Genomic DNA, 16,668 nt, shown 5'->3' on the forward strand with positions numbered 1-16,668 from the left:
GTATTGAATTAATTGAAGACTGGGATTTCTGATTAGATGAAAGGTTTTTAAGCAAATCTGAGACCAGAAGTTTTGGTCTAAGTTAACTGATAAATCCGCTTCCCATTTTGCAATAGGAAGTGATATTGATTCATCTGTTTTAGAAAGCATTCTGTATATTTTGGATAGTAATTTGGGGGTTTTAAGAGTAAAAAATTGAACCACACTTGGTGGTGTTTGTAGTTCAACTTGACCCGGTTTAAATTTCTTTTTTATTATGGATTTAATTTGTTGATATTCTAAAAATCTTTTCTTGTTGATCCCATATTGTGTAACTAGTCTGTCAAATGAAATAAATTCTGTTCCTTCTAGTATATGTTCTACATATTTGATTCCTTTACCATTCCAATCTGAAAAGTTTATCATATTATTGTTTTGTAATATGTCAGGGTTGTTCCAGATAGGTGTACGTTTGAATGGGATTAATGAAGACTCTGTCAACTTCAGAAACTCCCACCATGCTGTCAGAGAAGAGCTGATGTTGATGCTTTTGAAGCATTCATGTCGTTGGATGTTTGAGCTGATAAATGGTAGATCTGAAATCTCTAGATTATTGCAAAGTGCTTGTTCTACATCTAGCCAAGGTTCATCTAAAAGGGTATGTTTTAGCCATCCTGAGATAAACTGAAGCCTGTTGGCTAAGAAGTAGTGCTGAAAGTTAGGTAGTTCTAATCCTCCTTTATCCTTGGTCTTTTGTAGTGTTTTTAAGCTTATACGTGGGGGCTTATTTTTCCAAAGGAATTTGGACATATATGAATCTAGAGATCTGAACCAATCTTGCGGCGGTTTAGTTGGGATCATTGAGAATAAATAATTTATTTTTGGTAATACCATCATTTTTATAGCAGCAACCCTTCCCATGAGTGATATGGGTAGACATTTCCATCTAGCCAGATCACCTTCTACTTTCTTTAAAAGTGGGGTATGGTTTAATTTAGTTAGATCTGCAAGCTTGGGAGAAATATTAATACCTAAATATTTTATATTCCCCGATTGCAGTGGAGTAGAAGAGGAATTATGGAAGCAGCAATTAATAGGAAGGACTGTAGATTTTGACCAGTTAATTGAGTAATCTGATATTCTTGCAAAAGAGTTTATCAATTCAATCACCCCAGAGATATTGGTTTGTGAATTTTGGAGAAAGAGTAACACATCATCAGCATAAAGGCTGATTTTATGTTCCACGTTCTTGCATTTTATGCCCTTAATTGCTGAATTCTGTCTAATTGCTGCTGCTAGTGGTTCGATAAAAATTGCAAACAGTGAAGGGGAGAGTGGGCATCCCTGCCTGGTGCCCCTCAGGAGACATAAGCTGGAGGATGTCTGGTCATTTGTTCTGACACAAGCTGTTGGGGAATTATATAATATTTTTAACCAGTTGATGAAAGAAGATCCAAAACCAAATTTGTGTAAAGTTGCAAATAGAAATTTCCAGTTAACTCTGTCAAACGCTTTTTCTGCATCTAAGGAAAATATTGTAGTTTCAAGGTTTTTACTGTATGAGTAGTAATTTGAGTAGAAATAATAATTTTATATTATTGTTAATAATAAATTAATTAAGGCAACAAAACAACCTGAAGACCCGGTTCGGAGCCAATAGAGCCGACTCTTTTTAGTGAGTCGAACCGAAAGAGCCGGTTCTCTAAAAAGAACCGGAAATCCCATCACTATTGTGTGTGTGTGTATGGATAATAGCAAACATGGAAATACATTTTTTGCTCGCAGCAATGAATTTTTTTTCACTCAGATTCAGCTTTTCTTCGCTCAAAATAAATTTCTCCTCAAAATAAAACATTTGCACCTGCAAGCTTTTTTTTAAATTTTTTTTTTTACGTGCGCTCATTTTTTTTATGTGCGCTCAGAATAGTGGCACAGAAATAACGCCATAAAATACAACGAAGTCACTAATGTGTGTATGGTACAAATGCTAGGACACAAGAAGCGCTATTTAGTGTCCTCGAATAGAAGATAAACACTATTAGTGGTCGAATTAGAATATTTGTATTAATTCAAACATCAGCTCAAAGCCACTATTAACCATTCCGCAGGTAACTCACTCGAGGGTGAAATGTGGCCAGTATGTTCCCCGTTTGTGCCCACCAGTCGAGAAATAGAGTTTGAATCCGTGCGTCTGCAAGTGCACTCGGAGCATTCTCCTCTGCTGCCCCTTTTCTACTTGATTTTGTTGTCTGGGCGTGGCCAAGTCATTGTCACGGTTTGCAAACAGAAAAACGCGCAAAAATAAACCAGACCGGAGCGGTGGTTCGTTTGTGTGCTGAAAGAGAAATTATTTCCTTACTTGGTACTAAAACCGTTTTTCTGGAAATAGAATTACGATTTTGTTTTTCCTCACGTGGCCCTATACGCCTTTATTAGAAAGAAAAAGAACCCAATTAAAAAGAAAAAAGTGAACATAAATATCTAAAGAAAGTAGCAATCTAAATGAAATAGTAGTAATACTGTAAATGTTTATGAGCTTCTTAAATCTTGCTCCTCAAATACTATCCGCATGTTTTTTTTTTCTTTTTTACTCGACTTTTGGTGTTGCCTGATCTCAAAATCATTCCTTACCTTGTTTGTTCTCCTTGTATTTCCTCCTTGGCAGTGTGATTTTGCCCATTTCCTAATTCTTGGACCTGCGCCCAGAGTCAGCCCTGTGCTTCTATACAACCGTCACTCCCCCTTCCGCATTTGTTTTTTATTTTTTTGGTGGGCAGTAGGTCCTTTGTTCCTTTCCTCATATCAGGATTTTGCGCTACCTACAGCTCATTTTCCTATCAGTTCAGTAAAATTATGTTATTTTAATATCTGCTTGTGTGACTGTATCTGTATTTATTGAACAAGTTCCCCTTAAATTCCTAATGGAAACAATTCAGGTGAAGGAAAGAGTTAAAAAATTAAAGCTTTTACTTTAGCAACATTATTTGTAAATCTGTATTTTTGAAAGTTTCTCATTTCAACGTGAACACACAACACATCACACCTTGAAACAGATGAGCTAACAGCAACAGAAAACCACACCAGGTTCCACACAACTGCAGCAGCAACTCTGTCATGCTTTAAATCTGCTTTCTATTAATTTCTCTTGTTTTTTTAAATTATTTTTTAAATTAATTGTGAAGCTGTTGTGAAGCACTGATTTTATATCTTAAATTGTACTATACAAATAAAGTTTACTTGATTACTATCATGTCCAGTCATAATATCACATGCACCAGATTCACTGAGAAATGATTCCCTGTTGAGTCTACTATGAGAATGAAAGCAACTCTGAGGGTGACCGGGAGTTCAACCCAGCACTAGCAACTTAAACGCCAACATGGGGAATAAAACTTCTACTTGTGTTATCAAGCTTCATGCAACACATTGTAACATAACAGCAAAATGTTGGTGATGGTTTAAAAGCATTCATAGTTGCAGAGCTACGTTGAGGATGAAATATGTGAACTGACAGCTATAGTTGTAGTGATAATGAAAGTTACGTAACTGCTGTCATTAGAATTAATTCTACTGGTTGACTACCACCAGTAGAGGTCCCTACAGAGATAAAATTACCCACTTGCTAGAATGTTTTGTTCTTTCATCATAAGGGATGATAACATTTTATCACAGCCACATTTAAAGATGGTCCATCTGTAAATCATTCAGCTAACCTTTCCACTGTTTCAACCTGCTTTCTAGTATTACTTCATCCCATCCAAATTTTGATTTGCAAAGCTCTTTCTTTAATTTTGTCAGGCAGCAGAACTGACCACTTTGTCAACGTAAATCCTCCTTTATCCCAAGAAAGTAGTCATTTAAGGTCTTTTGTCCCTATTACAACAAAGATGATCACTAACTCTGTCAATGCACCACTTTTGGGAGGATTCCAGACTGCTAAACTCAGCAACAGAAATCCTGGTCAAGCCCACAGATTACAGACAAGTCAGACTCAAAATTTATGCAGCACTTGATAATGAGTTGTAGCATAGCTTGGCCTGACTGACCATTGGGGTCTAGCTGCCATTAAGACCCGTCTGGGATGGGTGCAAAAATGGCCAACTCAGTTGATGTAAATCATCTGCCATTGCAACAATGTTTCCTCTCCCTCAGCCCTGTGGAGTTGGATCTTAAGTGGGATGGTCATGGCAGCTTAATGTTTTACCTTACCGCTGTGAGAACCAGTAACTAGAATCTGAGCGGATCAAGAAGCCATCAGCCTTCAGATACTTTGCCATGATTAGCACAGGTATAAAGTTATATATAATGCTAATATATATATAATATATTATATATAATATATATAAACCTTTATCATGGAAGAAATTTTGAACAGTCATAGCAGGACATCCACAGATGTAATACATAAACTCAACAAGGGCAGAGTTCCCATTAAAGATTTACGAGCCCCTGCTACCTCATTATGCAAACACTTCTAGTTGTGTCCACTGTTGTGGTGCAGGAAGCCACTGCAGTAGTCTACTAAGCGTTAGGTGTTGCCACTCAGACAATACCACAACGGCAGCACTGATATGCAGACCAAACTAGAAGATAAGACTTTGGCAAGTGTTTTTTTGTTGTTGCAAAGTTATTCCAGAAAGTCACTTTTTAAAAAAAAAAAAAGATTGCTGCAATATCTCCCTTTGTATATCTATATAGCTCAGGGCTTCTGTACTAGAATATGATTAAAATGGTGATGCAATCATATACTCATGTCATCAACACAACTGGGGCAGCCATTGCACAATGGTCCAGGTTGCAAAAATCACTATCAAAATGACAGCACACACCACAAATTGCAGCATCATTTTTAGCACATACCACCATCTGACAGGGGCAGGCATTGAGAATAAAAATGGCTTAATTTTTACTGACATACTTTATTCCTTAAATTTGGAGCACTATATGGTTTAAGAGCCCAGTTACACATTACAGTGTAACCTCGGATTCAGAGTAACTTGACATACGAGTAATCTGCAAGACGAGCAAAAAACTTGAATAAAATTTTACTTGGTTTATGAGCCATAATCTTAATACGAGCAAACTTATGGCTGTATACGTATGTTTTCCAGTAACAGCTGAGCCGACCTAGGTGTCATGCCGCATGAGCTCATGAGGAGCTAGCATCTGTTAAGTGTATTGTTTACATTGACCTCCTCATCTCATTTCCCTCAGGTCAGCTGTGACTTTTCTCAAAGGTAAAGTGCGTTTTTATTTTTATTATATGCATTTTGTGTTAATCATTATGCATTTATTGCAGAAATATGTATTTGGGTCAATGATTTTTATAGAAAATATGTTTAAAAGTGATTTTTACATGAATATTTTTGGAGCTTGGAACCATCCATCCAAGTTTCCAATATTTCTTTTTTGAAAATTTGCTTTGACATATGAGTATTTATGGTTTGCAAGCAGCATTAAGGAACGAATCATACTCATAAACCAAGGTATTACTGTAACTGCAAGTATTCCCTTCTATAACTGCTGCCAATCAAGAAGGGAAGCCTGTACGGAGCCTGAAAGGTGAAAAGTAAATAAATCTTTTTTTAATGTTCACACTTCCTTTTTCTTTTTTTAATTGCTTTATGAACAAAAAACTGAAGGGGAACCTTCCTTTGTTTTCAAAGAAGATAATATCATTAACAAATCTACTAAAATGTGTATATTTAAAAAAGCAAATATGTACTATTGAAGGCAATGAGAAAATTAAATTTCTTACTGTCATATAGGCCTCCAGATTGTGAAAGAAATATAGACCCTAAATAACAGATGCCAAAAGTGCCACCTTTTCAGTACTGTACTGTGAGCCACTCCTCATTTCTTTATCTTGTCCTTCCAGTCTGCATTGCTGAGCAGGTTACATAGTTTTGCAGAGCAAGCAACATTATGAAAGTGTGCATATGACCAATCTTTGGATTACATCCTGTTGGTAATGGCATGGAAAAAAGAAAAAACACCCCATGACACAGAGTCTCTTTATTTTCTTTTACAACCTGGTGAGTTTCCAGGAAGGCCAGTTATACTGAACCTGTTGCAAAGACAGGTTCAGCACATCCCAGCACACCCACTCACTTCACCAGATGCACCTTGTTTAGTTCTCTCACCTTTGATTGGGTGTGGTGCTTGTCCTTAATTGCACCTGTCACACATTATATAAGGACTGCATTTACTTTTGGCTCACTCTTTCTTCACTCCCACACGGGGCGGCAGCAGAGGTGAGGTTCTGTTTAGGTTTTGTATTTTATGTATTGTTTAAGGTAATGAATAACTTAGATCTGTTTTCTTTCAGCATTGGCAGTCCATGTGTGTCTTTCCTTCCTTCCTTCTTTGCTTTATTGATTTGAGAATTATTGATTGGAGAATAAAATGAGAACCCTGTGAATGATTAGATGACCGCTTATTCTTATTCTAATCGGATGAGCCCATGATGCTGATTACTCAACCCTGAGCCTTCCTTCCTTCATAACAGAACCTTTGTGTTATTGTGGAGTTTTAAACTTACAATATCATATACTAATGTACTATTTTGTATTTTCAGTATACAGTAGTACATTAGAAAAATAAAGCACGTATACATTGTTTTCTTTCTGCTTGAGCCATGCCGTCAAAAACTATCTGCTCAAACCTGCAGATTACGGAGGAATTACCTAATGGTTTTGTGTGTAAGGTAGGTAAGGACCCTAGACTAGTGCTTTGAAATTAAAAATCAATCATAAACATATATTAGATTTACAGTTAGTGGTGCAAATGCAAAAAAACCCCACATAAAACACACCAAATGTTTATAAGAATAACAAAAACAGTTTCTTCAACTAGATTTCCTATGCACAGTTCAAGGTTTTGTTAAAAAAAAAAATCAGTTTCTGCGTTTTTGCATTCTGTTTTTTAAATTATTTTTAAATGTCTAATATCTTTGCCTCTATCAGTACATAGGCTATAGTCAACAGGATTTATAGAGGGGTTATACGCAAGGGTGGCAAAAGTACCGACTTTCGTTATTTAAGTAGAAGCTGTGAGTTCTTTACGCCAAGCTGAGCCACTACAACTGATCAGAGTTCCCACACATGCCAAATCTCACTTCAACCCTGACTCTACTCAATATCCTGTTTAAGTTTGGAGGCAACATCAGTCTCTACAGTACAAGCTAACAAAAAAAACCCTGCATGTGCCATACAGTGAATGCAGACTTCCTGTTACTGCCATGATGTTTCTTGTAATTCATAAGTGAGCTACATAATGTCCAATGAAAAAATAAATAAAAAATGCTAGTGTCTAATATAATGTCTTAGGGAAATTATAGTGCAAATGCAATGAAGTCACTAATCGGTGTATGCTATAAACTTTAGGACACAAGAAAACGCTATTTAAGTTGCATCGAAATCGGAGTAGTAGATAAATACTCGGAGTGGTCGAATTAAAATATTTGTATTAACTTAAATATCAACTTAAAGCCACTACTCACCATTCAGCAGGTAACTTACTCGAGGCTGAACTGTGGTCAGTAAGTTCCCCCGGTTGTGCCCACCAGTCTAGAAAGAGCTTTGAATCCGTAGGTCTGCAAGTGCACTCGGAGCATTCTCCTCTGCTGCTCTTTTTCTACTTGATTTTGTTGTCTGGGCGTGACCAACTGATTGTCATACATCAGAATTATTACCGGAAATCATCAAGGGGGGGAAAACGAGTTCGCAAAATCGCACAAAACGTTGTGGAGAAGTGGCCTTTTTTTTTGGTTTTGTTTTGTTTTATTTGTTTGTTTTGCGTTGTGCAGTATAGACGCACTCGCCTCTTATCGTGGTCTAAGCTTTATCGCGCAATGCCAACTGCACACAGCTAACTGCGACGTAATATTAGGGGCACATTAAGAAAACATATTGCTGATCATTTTGAGAATAGTCGAAAACTTATTTCGGAAAAAAAAAAACTCGAAATCTGTCAGTTACAGGCCATTTCCTTTTGTGCAAATCCACTTCCACATTTGTGTTTTTCTCTGGCCAGATAGAGCGTTCTGCACCATTACCACACTGTGTTTATGTGCTGAAAGAGAAAGACTTTCCTGTACTTTTCACTAAAACTGATTCTGAGGTACGATTCCACAAACTCAGAATGCTCATTTCGACAGTTTTTCTCAGAATAGAATTACGACTTTAATCTCGATATCGTTGATCATTTTTTTTTCTTAATGTTGCTTTAATACTCCTTCATAAGGCTAACGCCTCCGCCTTGGGTTAATTAGTTATCAAAGTGACTAACACATAGCAGAGGAAGTGTAAACAGTACCATCCATCCATTTTCTTCCGCTTATCCTTATCAGGGTTGCAGGTGTGCTGGAGCATATACCCGCTGTCGTAGGGCGAGGACTGCATAACTGTGGTAGGCTAATGCATGTCTTTGGACTGTGGCAGGAAGCTCTAGAAACCGGAGAGAGCCTACGCAAATACGAGTAAAACCTGCAAGCTCCACCATCAGGCCAAACTCTGAAGAAGAAAAAGTCGAACTGCATGCTGTGAAGCAACAGTGTTGCCTCATCCACAAGAAATCATTTAACGTTGTCTGATTGAAAGACCAGCTGAAAGAACATAAGATACATATTTACAAATAATGTTGGATAAGTAGAGTGTATCTGTATTTTTGAAAGGTTTTCATTTCAACGTGAACAGACGCCACATCACACCTTGTATAAGATGGGCTAACAGCAACAGAAAACCACACAACAGGAAATAGACGACAGGAAAAGTGGATGATAATGGTTAGAAAATGAAACCTGCAGCAGTCATTCTGTCATGCTTTAAATCTGCTTTCTATCGTTTTCTCTTGTTTTGATTTTTTTTTTAAATCCATTGTTGGCTCTCGTCAAGCACTTTGTTATTTGATTTATTGAACTGTGCTGAACTTTGTATCCATATCTCAAAATGTAAGACAACCAATCAAAAAACAATTCCCCCATCACTGGCTGTTCTTTAACATAAGGGATAACTCTTTATTACAGCCACATTTTACGAAAAAACGGGTCATTTCAGTGAATGAGCATGACCACAAAAAAAAATCTGAAGTCACTAAGTTCATGGTTAGTTCTACTTGCATTATTTTAAACCACACTTAGCTACAGCTCAACAGACAATAACCATGCCAGCTCTTCTGTGGGGCTGTACTTACAAACCCAGCAGTGCTTGGAGCTAAATGCTAAAATCAGCAGCAGCTAATCAGGACTAAGCAAGTTGTGTATGTGTGTGTGTGTGTGTAAGATTTGTATCTGTATGTCACAATCTAAGGCAACCTTTAAAAAAACCCCCCCACCAACAACTGTTTTTTAACCGACTACAAGATGTCAAGAGCATTTTAACCCAGTTTGTTGTTTGTACAAGAAGAATGCAATTTGAAAGTCTGGGGCTATGAAACCAGTCAGGAAGTGGCATTCAACATCCTTTTTATCGCATCTGCATTAGTCAAGCTTGTGCCTGTCATGATGTTCTTGTTCCCATTGTTTTTCTTGTGCTCCCTGGTGTGTGCTTATCCTCTGCATGCATTTATTTTCATTATGTTTTTGTAGTTTCCGATGCTTGACAAGCAAGCTTGCTTTTCTCTGGAAGGCATCTCCATCTCTCAGCAATCTCACACACTACTGTGGCCACAAAATTCCCTAGATGCTTTTGCTCTATTTTTGAGTTTCCCACTATCACTCTCTGCCGACTAACAAGGAAATGATTACAAAATTATTATATATATGAATATATATATTCAACTTTTTGCACTGTGGCGACAAAATCTTATTTATCCTGATCTGTGAAAGTAATGACACACCTTCTGCCTGCCTAATCTGGACACGCAAAAATAATGCATCACAATCACCCCCAGTCTGCAATCAGTGTGGACTTTCTATGGTGGGGAGTGTTGCTTTGTTTGGTCATAGAGTCTAAACAGCAGTAAAATAACATGCCTTTTTCCTGACACAGTAAAACGACCAGTGTTTAATTGAACAAGTTCACAGTTTTCACACTAAGCTTAGTTTTATATATATATCACCATGTTTAAGACTAGGGTCAATCTTCTCATGTAACTCTCTGCAAGAACGCTAATAAGATTAGCTCACAATGAAACCAATCTGCGACTAGTATAACGAGGAAGTTTACCGAACAGAAGTTCTTAATTAAACAATCCAAGCATGTCTGTAACCTGTCTTTCAGGAAGGAAGCTTCCTTTGGCTCCCCAGGGCCTTACTGACTCACACTGCAAAACAGAATAGTAGAAGTTTTAATTTTAATTTCAATTCAGGTTAGATTTTGTCTTTGTGCGCAACGCAGATTTTCTGTGCGCAGAGACCGTGCCAGCAGTGCGCAATTGCGCATGTGCGCAGCTTAGAGGGAACATTGGTGGCCACCCTACACATATCCAACTCTTACATCCTGTAATATGCATTATATGTGGTTAAAATAGATATAAAACATACATCTATAAAATATCTAAAATCTGAAATCACACACACAAAACCCTGATAAAAACCGAGTACGGAAATATAAATTGTAAATTTTGAAAACCTGTGTACAAACTTTGTAAACAATTAAGTTATATACAACCATTTACCTAAAATTGCAACCACTGCATCTGCCATTTTTTGTACAACCATTTACGAATACTAAAAACTAAAACTAAAAACTAAAATTAGTCGATGTCGCTCTCTCTTTTGCCACGGCCACTCCCCCAAATTTTCCCTGTTCCTAAATCACCAAATCCCACGTGTTGTCACATCATTTTTATTGGTGGACATGGTCTACTATTCCACCAATAGGAAAGGGTGGCATTTTTTTTCCTTTTTTGCGCTGTCCAAATGCCATTTTTACCGTTTCTTTTCACACAAAACGTGACGATATTATTTTTTTAAATGTAATAATTTTTTTTTCTTATTATAACTCCGGTGTTAGTGGCTTATCAATAAAATGTAAAAACTGACATATAGTTTGAAGTCTGGACTTTCAACACAAGCCGAAATAGAGACCCTGATGCTAGAAGATGCGTGACTGCAGCTTGTAGCTATGTCAGCTTAAATTGGTCATGTGATTTGAAGGTGTGGCTGTCGGTCAACCCAGAGGGTTAATAACACTCGCCTTCATTCCAGTTCTAGAGTGGAGCAATCAACCACCTGTGTTGAAATCGGAGAATAGCCATTGTGTTGATTCAAAATGCTTATGATTGTGTACGCTGGCACAATCATAAGCATTGGTTGCTACTGACAGCAAGAAATAAAACCGTTTGCTTTATATTTATATTAATATTTAATGTTACTTGTAGCCAGACTCAGACTTTTAATGCTGGCTAATTTTAATATGCAGCATTGTGATAAGCAAAAATAGAGTGGACTTGGGATGGAAAGACATTATTTTAGGCTGGCACATGCCACCCCTGTAGGTCAGCCCGTGTTTTGTTGACCAGCTTTTTTCTCCTAAAACTTCAATATTTGTGTTTCTGTCCATTATCTATCAGTTTTGCGTCTCTGATCTCAGCAGTTCTGCTCTCCGCAGCACCTTGATCACATTGGGGAGCAGTTTGTCTTTAAAGTTCCACAGTCGGGTGTCCACATGAAGCTGATCAAGTGGTGGATCGGTCGGAGTACTGATTGGCGAGTGAATGATCCGACAGACGTCTGGTGGAACCTTGAACTTTGTTGCAGACATCATAAGAACATCATGCACTGAGGTCTGCTGCACTGCTCTGTAGGTGCATAAATACATGGACAATTACACAATGCCTCAGGGTTAAATGAATGCTAGTGCCAAACACTCAACCATTTTTCCCATTATAACCCACCTTGGCTGAACTATTAACTTGTGTGGATGGTAAATATTTCTGTTAGGCTCCTCTCTGTAGATATGCACCATAATATCAAAGCCTGGCACCCCATTCCATTGAGACAGGGGTCCCCATTTACTTTTATTAAAAGTCTTCTTGGGATAGGTGTGGTTCTCAATGAGAAATACTCCTGTCTGTAGAAAAACAGTTTAGGTTTGATAGGTGCAGGAAGGACATTTGAAAATAAATTTAGAAATGCTTAGAAATTTTTTTTACATTTGGATGCTGATTTTGGAGCGTGTTCATCAAAGACATCAGATCTTTGTGCTTGTATGGCATTATAATCTCATCAATGTCATTCAACAGGACATAGCGAGAACGCTCCATTGATCTGTAAATGCACTCATTAAGTGTGGTCAGCTGGCCAAAGTAGTGCACGTCTCCTCCATGCTCTGAGTGAAGCCAGCCACGAGATGGATTCAGATGCTTGTCAATGGGCCAAGGAACCATTTCCACAAAGCCCTCCTGGCTATAATTCTGCAACAGGCGGTCGAGCTCTGGACCACAGCTGGTGTTATAGATCACCACTCTGTTCACACCCAGCAACCTGGGGCAAAGTAACAGGTTTAAAGGCTTACATTTATTATATTTCATTAGTTTACTCATGCCTTTGTTATTTATTGCATTTAGCTTACAAAAATGCATTCATATCACACAGAGGAGTTAAAAAGTATACATATAACAAATTACTGGAAATGCAGAGATTTTTTGTTTGAGATGACATTTGACTTTAAAGCCACAGAAAGGCCAGTTAGGTTTAGGGCCCAGCTTCTAAAGGAAAACATTTACACAACATTATAAGGAAGTCTATATCCTGATACATGATACGGTATCTAAACCCTCCTTTATGGATGGTTTAGATACTGGTAGATTTAGGGGTTAGGATGTTTTGTGTGGCCTCAGTCAAATGTGATCACATTTAGATAAAAAAAGACAAACAAAAAAAAACCCCAAAACAAAAATAAAGAAAGTTGTGCTGTCAGCGTTAATCTCGTTAAAATGACGTTAATGCCATACCCACATTAATGGGGCAATTCTCCATTAGTCAGGAGAGCCTGGACAGCGCTAACGTGTTAACAAGCTAACCACGCTAACACGTTGACACCGTGCAGCCCCACGCACGGGGTGAGCCGCGTTAACTGGCTAATGGAGATTTGCCCCATTAATGTGGGTATGGCGTTAATGTCATTTTAACAAGATTAACGCTGGCAGCACAAAAAGAAACAAACAAACAAACAAAAAAAAACATGGGTGGGGAAAACTCCATCATTTTTATACAGTCTATGCTCCACACTTACGTGTGTAGATGCACATTTAAATATCTATCAGCACCTGCTACATTTCAAAACTTCTAATACTGGAAATATTCACTTTGGTGAGAATGTCAAAGACTCTGAAAATCAGCGAGCCAACCTTATCCTCCGCTCTTGAATACAGAAGTAGAAACACCACTGAAGAAATCCAGGAGCTTTACAATTAACAGCAACCGTTACACAGAAGTTTTGCTGCATAGTTTTCACTCTGTAGCTTGTAGTGCTGTTACTGTACTCACCTGTACATTTCCAGAGTCTCTGCAAACTGAAGCACATTGTTGTAGTCGCCAAACAGACTTGAGATGCAGACTGTGAAGTCAAACTTCATGTTTTCTTCCTTTTGCCTGTCGCTCGTTTGGTTTCTTATAGGAAGCCAGGTAGAGTCAGATGCACTTTCTTTGTCTGGTGTAGTCAAGAGAGTGACACGTGTAGCGTTGCAGTTCTGAGGAATCTGACACATGACGTCCGTAGTGGCAAAGGGAAAACCAAAGTGATCAGAATGTTGTAAAATTTTTGCTGGAGTGGTTTTACTTAAAACATTTGCGCAGCAAAAAACACAGTGAAGGGGCTGTATAGAGTCTCTCTTAAATATGCCGATGATGCGTATATCCAAATCCTTCACTCTCTGGTCCACGTATGCTGACACCAGTAAGTGCTTGGTATTTTTGAGCGGGATGATGGTCTGCTCAGATACTCCCAAGGAGCAAACACCCGGAGGCCCATGTGGTTTTGGGATGGATTTGTTGTTGTTTGGAATATTCACATTGAATAGAAGAATGAAGATTAATGCAACAATCAAGAGGAGAAACAGCTTCTTTTTGAGAGATTTTGCTGCATCCATCCAGCCAGCGTAGATGAAGCTAATTTCCAACCTGAGGAGAAGGTGTAGAATCACAATTACAAGAGAAATTTAAAAATTTCTTAGAAATTTGCTTGTTGCGATGTTTGTGGAACATCAACAAACCTGTTTTCAAACTTTATATTTCATTTAAGTAGCCACTTTGATGTTGCAGGAGCCATTTTCGGGTTAATACCTTATGTTGCCGCTAAAGGTCACCTTTTTTTTGGTTTTCATATGGTTGGTTCATGAAAAGGTATTCAAGGTAGATGCACATAATCAACATCAGGTGTGTTGTTAACCGTAAGAAGGTACACAGTTTGTGACCGCTGCACTGTTATGTTAAAATAATGTTGGAATAAAGACCAAAAGGTCAAGATAAGTACTGCTGGAGTTATTGGACTGTTTAATTAATTCATGCATACCAGTGACATCGCGTCACCCCCGTTAAGAAACACCTCAGTGGCTTCAAGGGTAGGCTTAACTTCTACAGATGTCTTTACTACAGATTTTTTACACAGAAGTTAACATGTATTCCACAACATTATAGAGCTAAAGAATGTCCTTGAAGAAAGAAAGAACGTAAATCCTATTAAACTAGTTAAAGAAAATGGAATATGACCTGATATTGTTTGACTCATTGAGTTCTTTTGCAGCAACAAATATCAATAAGATTCACTTTAACTTCCATTGTGAATACCCCTTCAGTTTTCTGTAGACAACCCATACTAGACGCTCCTTTACAAAATCAAGAGACCCTGTGGTAGAACTTGACCTAAGTGGCTAAAGAAGGGCAGGAGACAGATCTTGTCCAGTGCAGTGAGCGATTTACTTACCATTTTTGTGACCAAACAATATTGACAAAAATAAATAAGAAACTCAACTCCATAGTTAACTCAGTTCAAATAAACATAACTTAACTTAAATCAACAGCAATTAAGATCACATGCATTCAGCTACACTGACCTGCTCCTTTCTCCTCAAACACCTGCATTCTTCTGCTTAAGTAGTCCACTTAACCAAACAATCTCACCCCTGGACTATTCCATTAGGTAGGTAAGGTAAACATTTCCCCCACTCAATTCTATACTGCTACTCCTTTTTTTTTTTTTTTTTTTTTTTTTTCGCCTGTCCCATTTGGTTCTTTAGCCGTCAGAATTGTTGTCTGAGGACCAACAAGGATACCCAATGGATTTATTTTGCCAAATGGATCATCATGGCATTGCCGTATTGGTCCATTTGATCGACCTTTGTTTTTATTATTTATTTTATTTTCAGTTGTTACAGACGGGACAGACATGAGTGAGGGATAGGAAAGGGAGAAAGAAAGAGGAAGGAAAAGAAAAACAGAAGGGGAGAGGGACAGTGAGAAAGGGGGGAAGAAAAAATATCTCCGGGATCACCTGTTGAGAGAAAAAGAATAGAAAACAAGCAAAAAAAAAAAAAAAAACAAAACAATGCAACATACTATACACAACACCATCGCATTAATCTAGCTAAGTGTAAACAGCAGTAAATACTAAATATTGAATGTTGTTGTGCAGCACGCAGGACAGACAGCGCACAATGTGCTTTGAAGTAGCAGCCAAGAAAGGTGTGATTTAAGTCTACGAATAGTGAACACCCATGTGCACACCTGTGTGGATCGGCGCGCTTGTATTCAAATGGTTTCCCCATGTAATGGTCTGCTAGAGGATGTAGAGAGCCATAGCCCCGTCCCCCAGGGCATGAAGCAGGCATGGAGGAGATCCAGGCCCCAGACATCCAGAGGCCCCAGAGTGCAAGAGCCCAAGGAGGACCACCGGAGGGGCATCCGTGCCACCTTCATGGGAAGGGCTGAGGATCCCCAGATGAGGGGTCACCCAGTAGCCACCGGGCAGAAGCTAGAGGGGGCTGCACCGGCGTGCCCGCCGGCTCTGCCGGCAGCCAGCTGTGCCAGAGTGAACCGAGCCGCAGGCACAGAGGCCGGAGGCCCGAGGGCCCCCCGCGCCCCGGAAGAGGCCTGACCGAGCAGCAGGCGCCAGGCCCCGCCAAGTAGTCACCGGGAGTGAGCTGGTACATACCTGAGCGCCCAGCCCCGGACACCAAGAACCACCAACGCACCGACCCCTGAGGGCATCAGTCACCGGCAGGGAGTGTGGTGAGGGGAGATAGGCCTCCACACTTTGGAGGGCCTTGGAGTTCCCAGAGAGGTGAAGTCTAAGACCCGACCTGACATATAGACACAGACAAACAGGCACACACAGACACAGACATGCATTCCCACCCTCATGCACACATATACAAACACTCAGCACTCACCCAACGCAGGAATAAACGTAAATGGACATGTACACACAATCACACTCCCCAAACATACTCTATATCCCGGGTCCAGGTATCCTCACCCCCAGAGATGGAAACGGCACCCAGACCCAAGAGATGTTACCCTTCCCTCCGGGGTGGAGGCAAGCAGGCCGCCCCAGGCTCCGCAGCAGCAGGGAGGCCAATCGGACAGCCAGCATCTCTTCCCAGCCCCCCCGCCCCGATGGCTAGCAGAGAACAGGGGTGTGTTAAGACCCCATACCTCCCTCCTCCCGCTCAAGTGTAGTGTTGCTGCGTGTTGCTCTAAAGTGTATTTAAAACAAGGGAGAGCATGGTGCTGCTACCAGAGAGCAG

The 16,668-nt window shown here is 39.3% G+C and overlaps 2 protein-coding genes and 1 long non-coding RNA gene across 12 annotated transcripts in view; 1 reads left to right on the top strand and 2 right to left on the bottom strand.

Annotated features, from left to right (window-relative positions):
- LOC146496150 (uncharacterized) overlaps nucleotides 1-8,544 on the bottom strand; it is a 26,779-nt gene extending 18,235 nt beyond the window's left edge. Inside the window, exon 1 of one of the 5 annotated variants that reach the window (XM_085143051.1) lies at nucleotides 8,296-8,544. In XM_085143051.1, coding sequence (XP_084999177.1) covers nucleotides 8,296-8,381 — 86 coding nt within the window. In that variant the 5' untranslated portion in view covers nucleotides 8,382-8,544. Of the gene's footprint in view, nucleotides 1-2,096; nucleotides 2,563-2,610; nucleotides 2,699-7,480; nucleotides 7,600-8,295 lie in introns of those variants that run through there. The other 4 variants (XM_085143055.1, XM_085143052.1, XM_085143054.1 and 1 more) reach the window with 4 other exon arrangements.
- Nucleotides 5,308-7,218, top strand: LOC146496151 (uncharacterized). Its single transcript, XR_014871127.1, has 2 exons — nucleotides 5,308-6,233; nucleotides 6,308-7,218. It is a non-coding gene; the product is annotated as an uncharacterized LOC146496151 (long non-coding RNA).
- Nucleotides 8,545-8,880: 336 nt separating the features above from the next.
- The window catches only part of LOC146496152 (uncharacterized), a 60,994-nt gene continuing 53,206 nt past the window's right edge, over nucleotides 8,881-16,668 (bottom strand). For 2 of the 6 annotated variants that reach the window (XM_085143064.1, XM_085143063.1), the window contains 5 exons: nucleotides 14,137-15,011; nucleotides 13,412-14,044; nucleotides 12,076-12,406; nucleotides 11,818-11,993; nucleotides 8,881-11,721 (listed from right to left, as the gene is read on the bottom strand). In XM_085143064.1, the coding sequence (XP_084999190.1) occupies nucleotides 11,490-11,721; nucleotides 11,818-11,993; nucleotides 12,076-12,406; nucleotides 13,412-14,013 (1,341 nt within the window). In that variant the 5' untranslated portion in view covers nucleotides 14,014-14,044; nucleotides 14,137-15,011 and the 3' untranslated portion in view covers nucleotides 8,881-11,489. Of the gene's footprint in view, nucleotides 11,722-11,817; nucleotides 11,994-12,075; nucleotides 12,407-13,411; nucleotides 14,045-14,136; nucleotides 15,095-16,668 lie in introns of all 6 variants that reach the window. The other 4 variants (XM_085143062.1, XM_085143060.1, XM_085143061.1 and 1 more) reach the window with 4 other exon arrangements.

Source organism: Neolamprologus multifasciatus, chromosome 19 (genome assembly GCF_963576455.1).
Source record: "Neolamprologus multifasciatus chromosome 19, fNeoMul1.2, whole genome shotgun sequence".
Lineage (NCBI taxonomy): Eukaryota > Metazoa > Chordata > Actinopteri > Cichliformes > Cichlidae > Neolamprologus > Neolamprologus multifasciatus.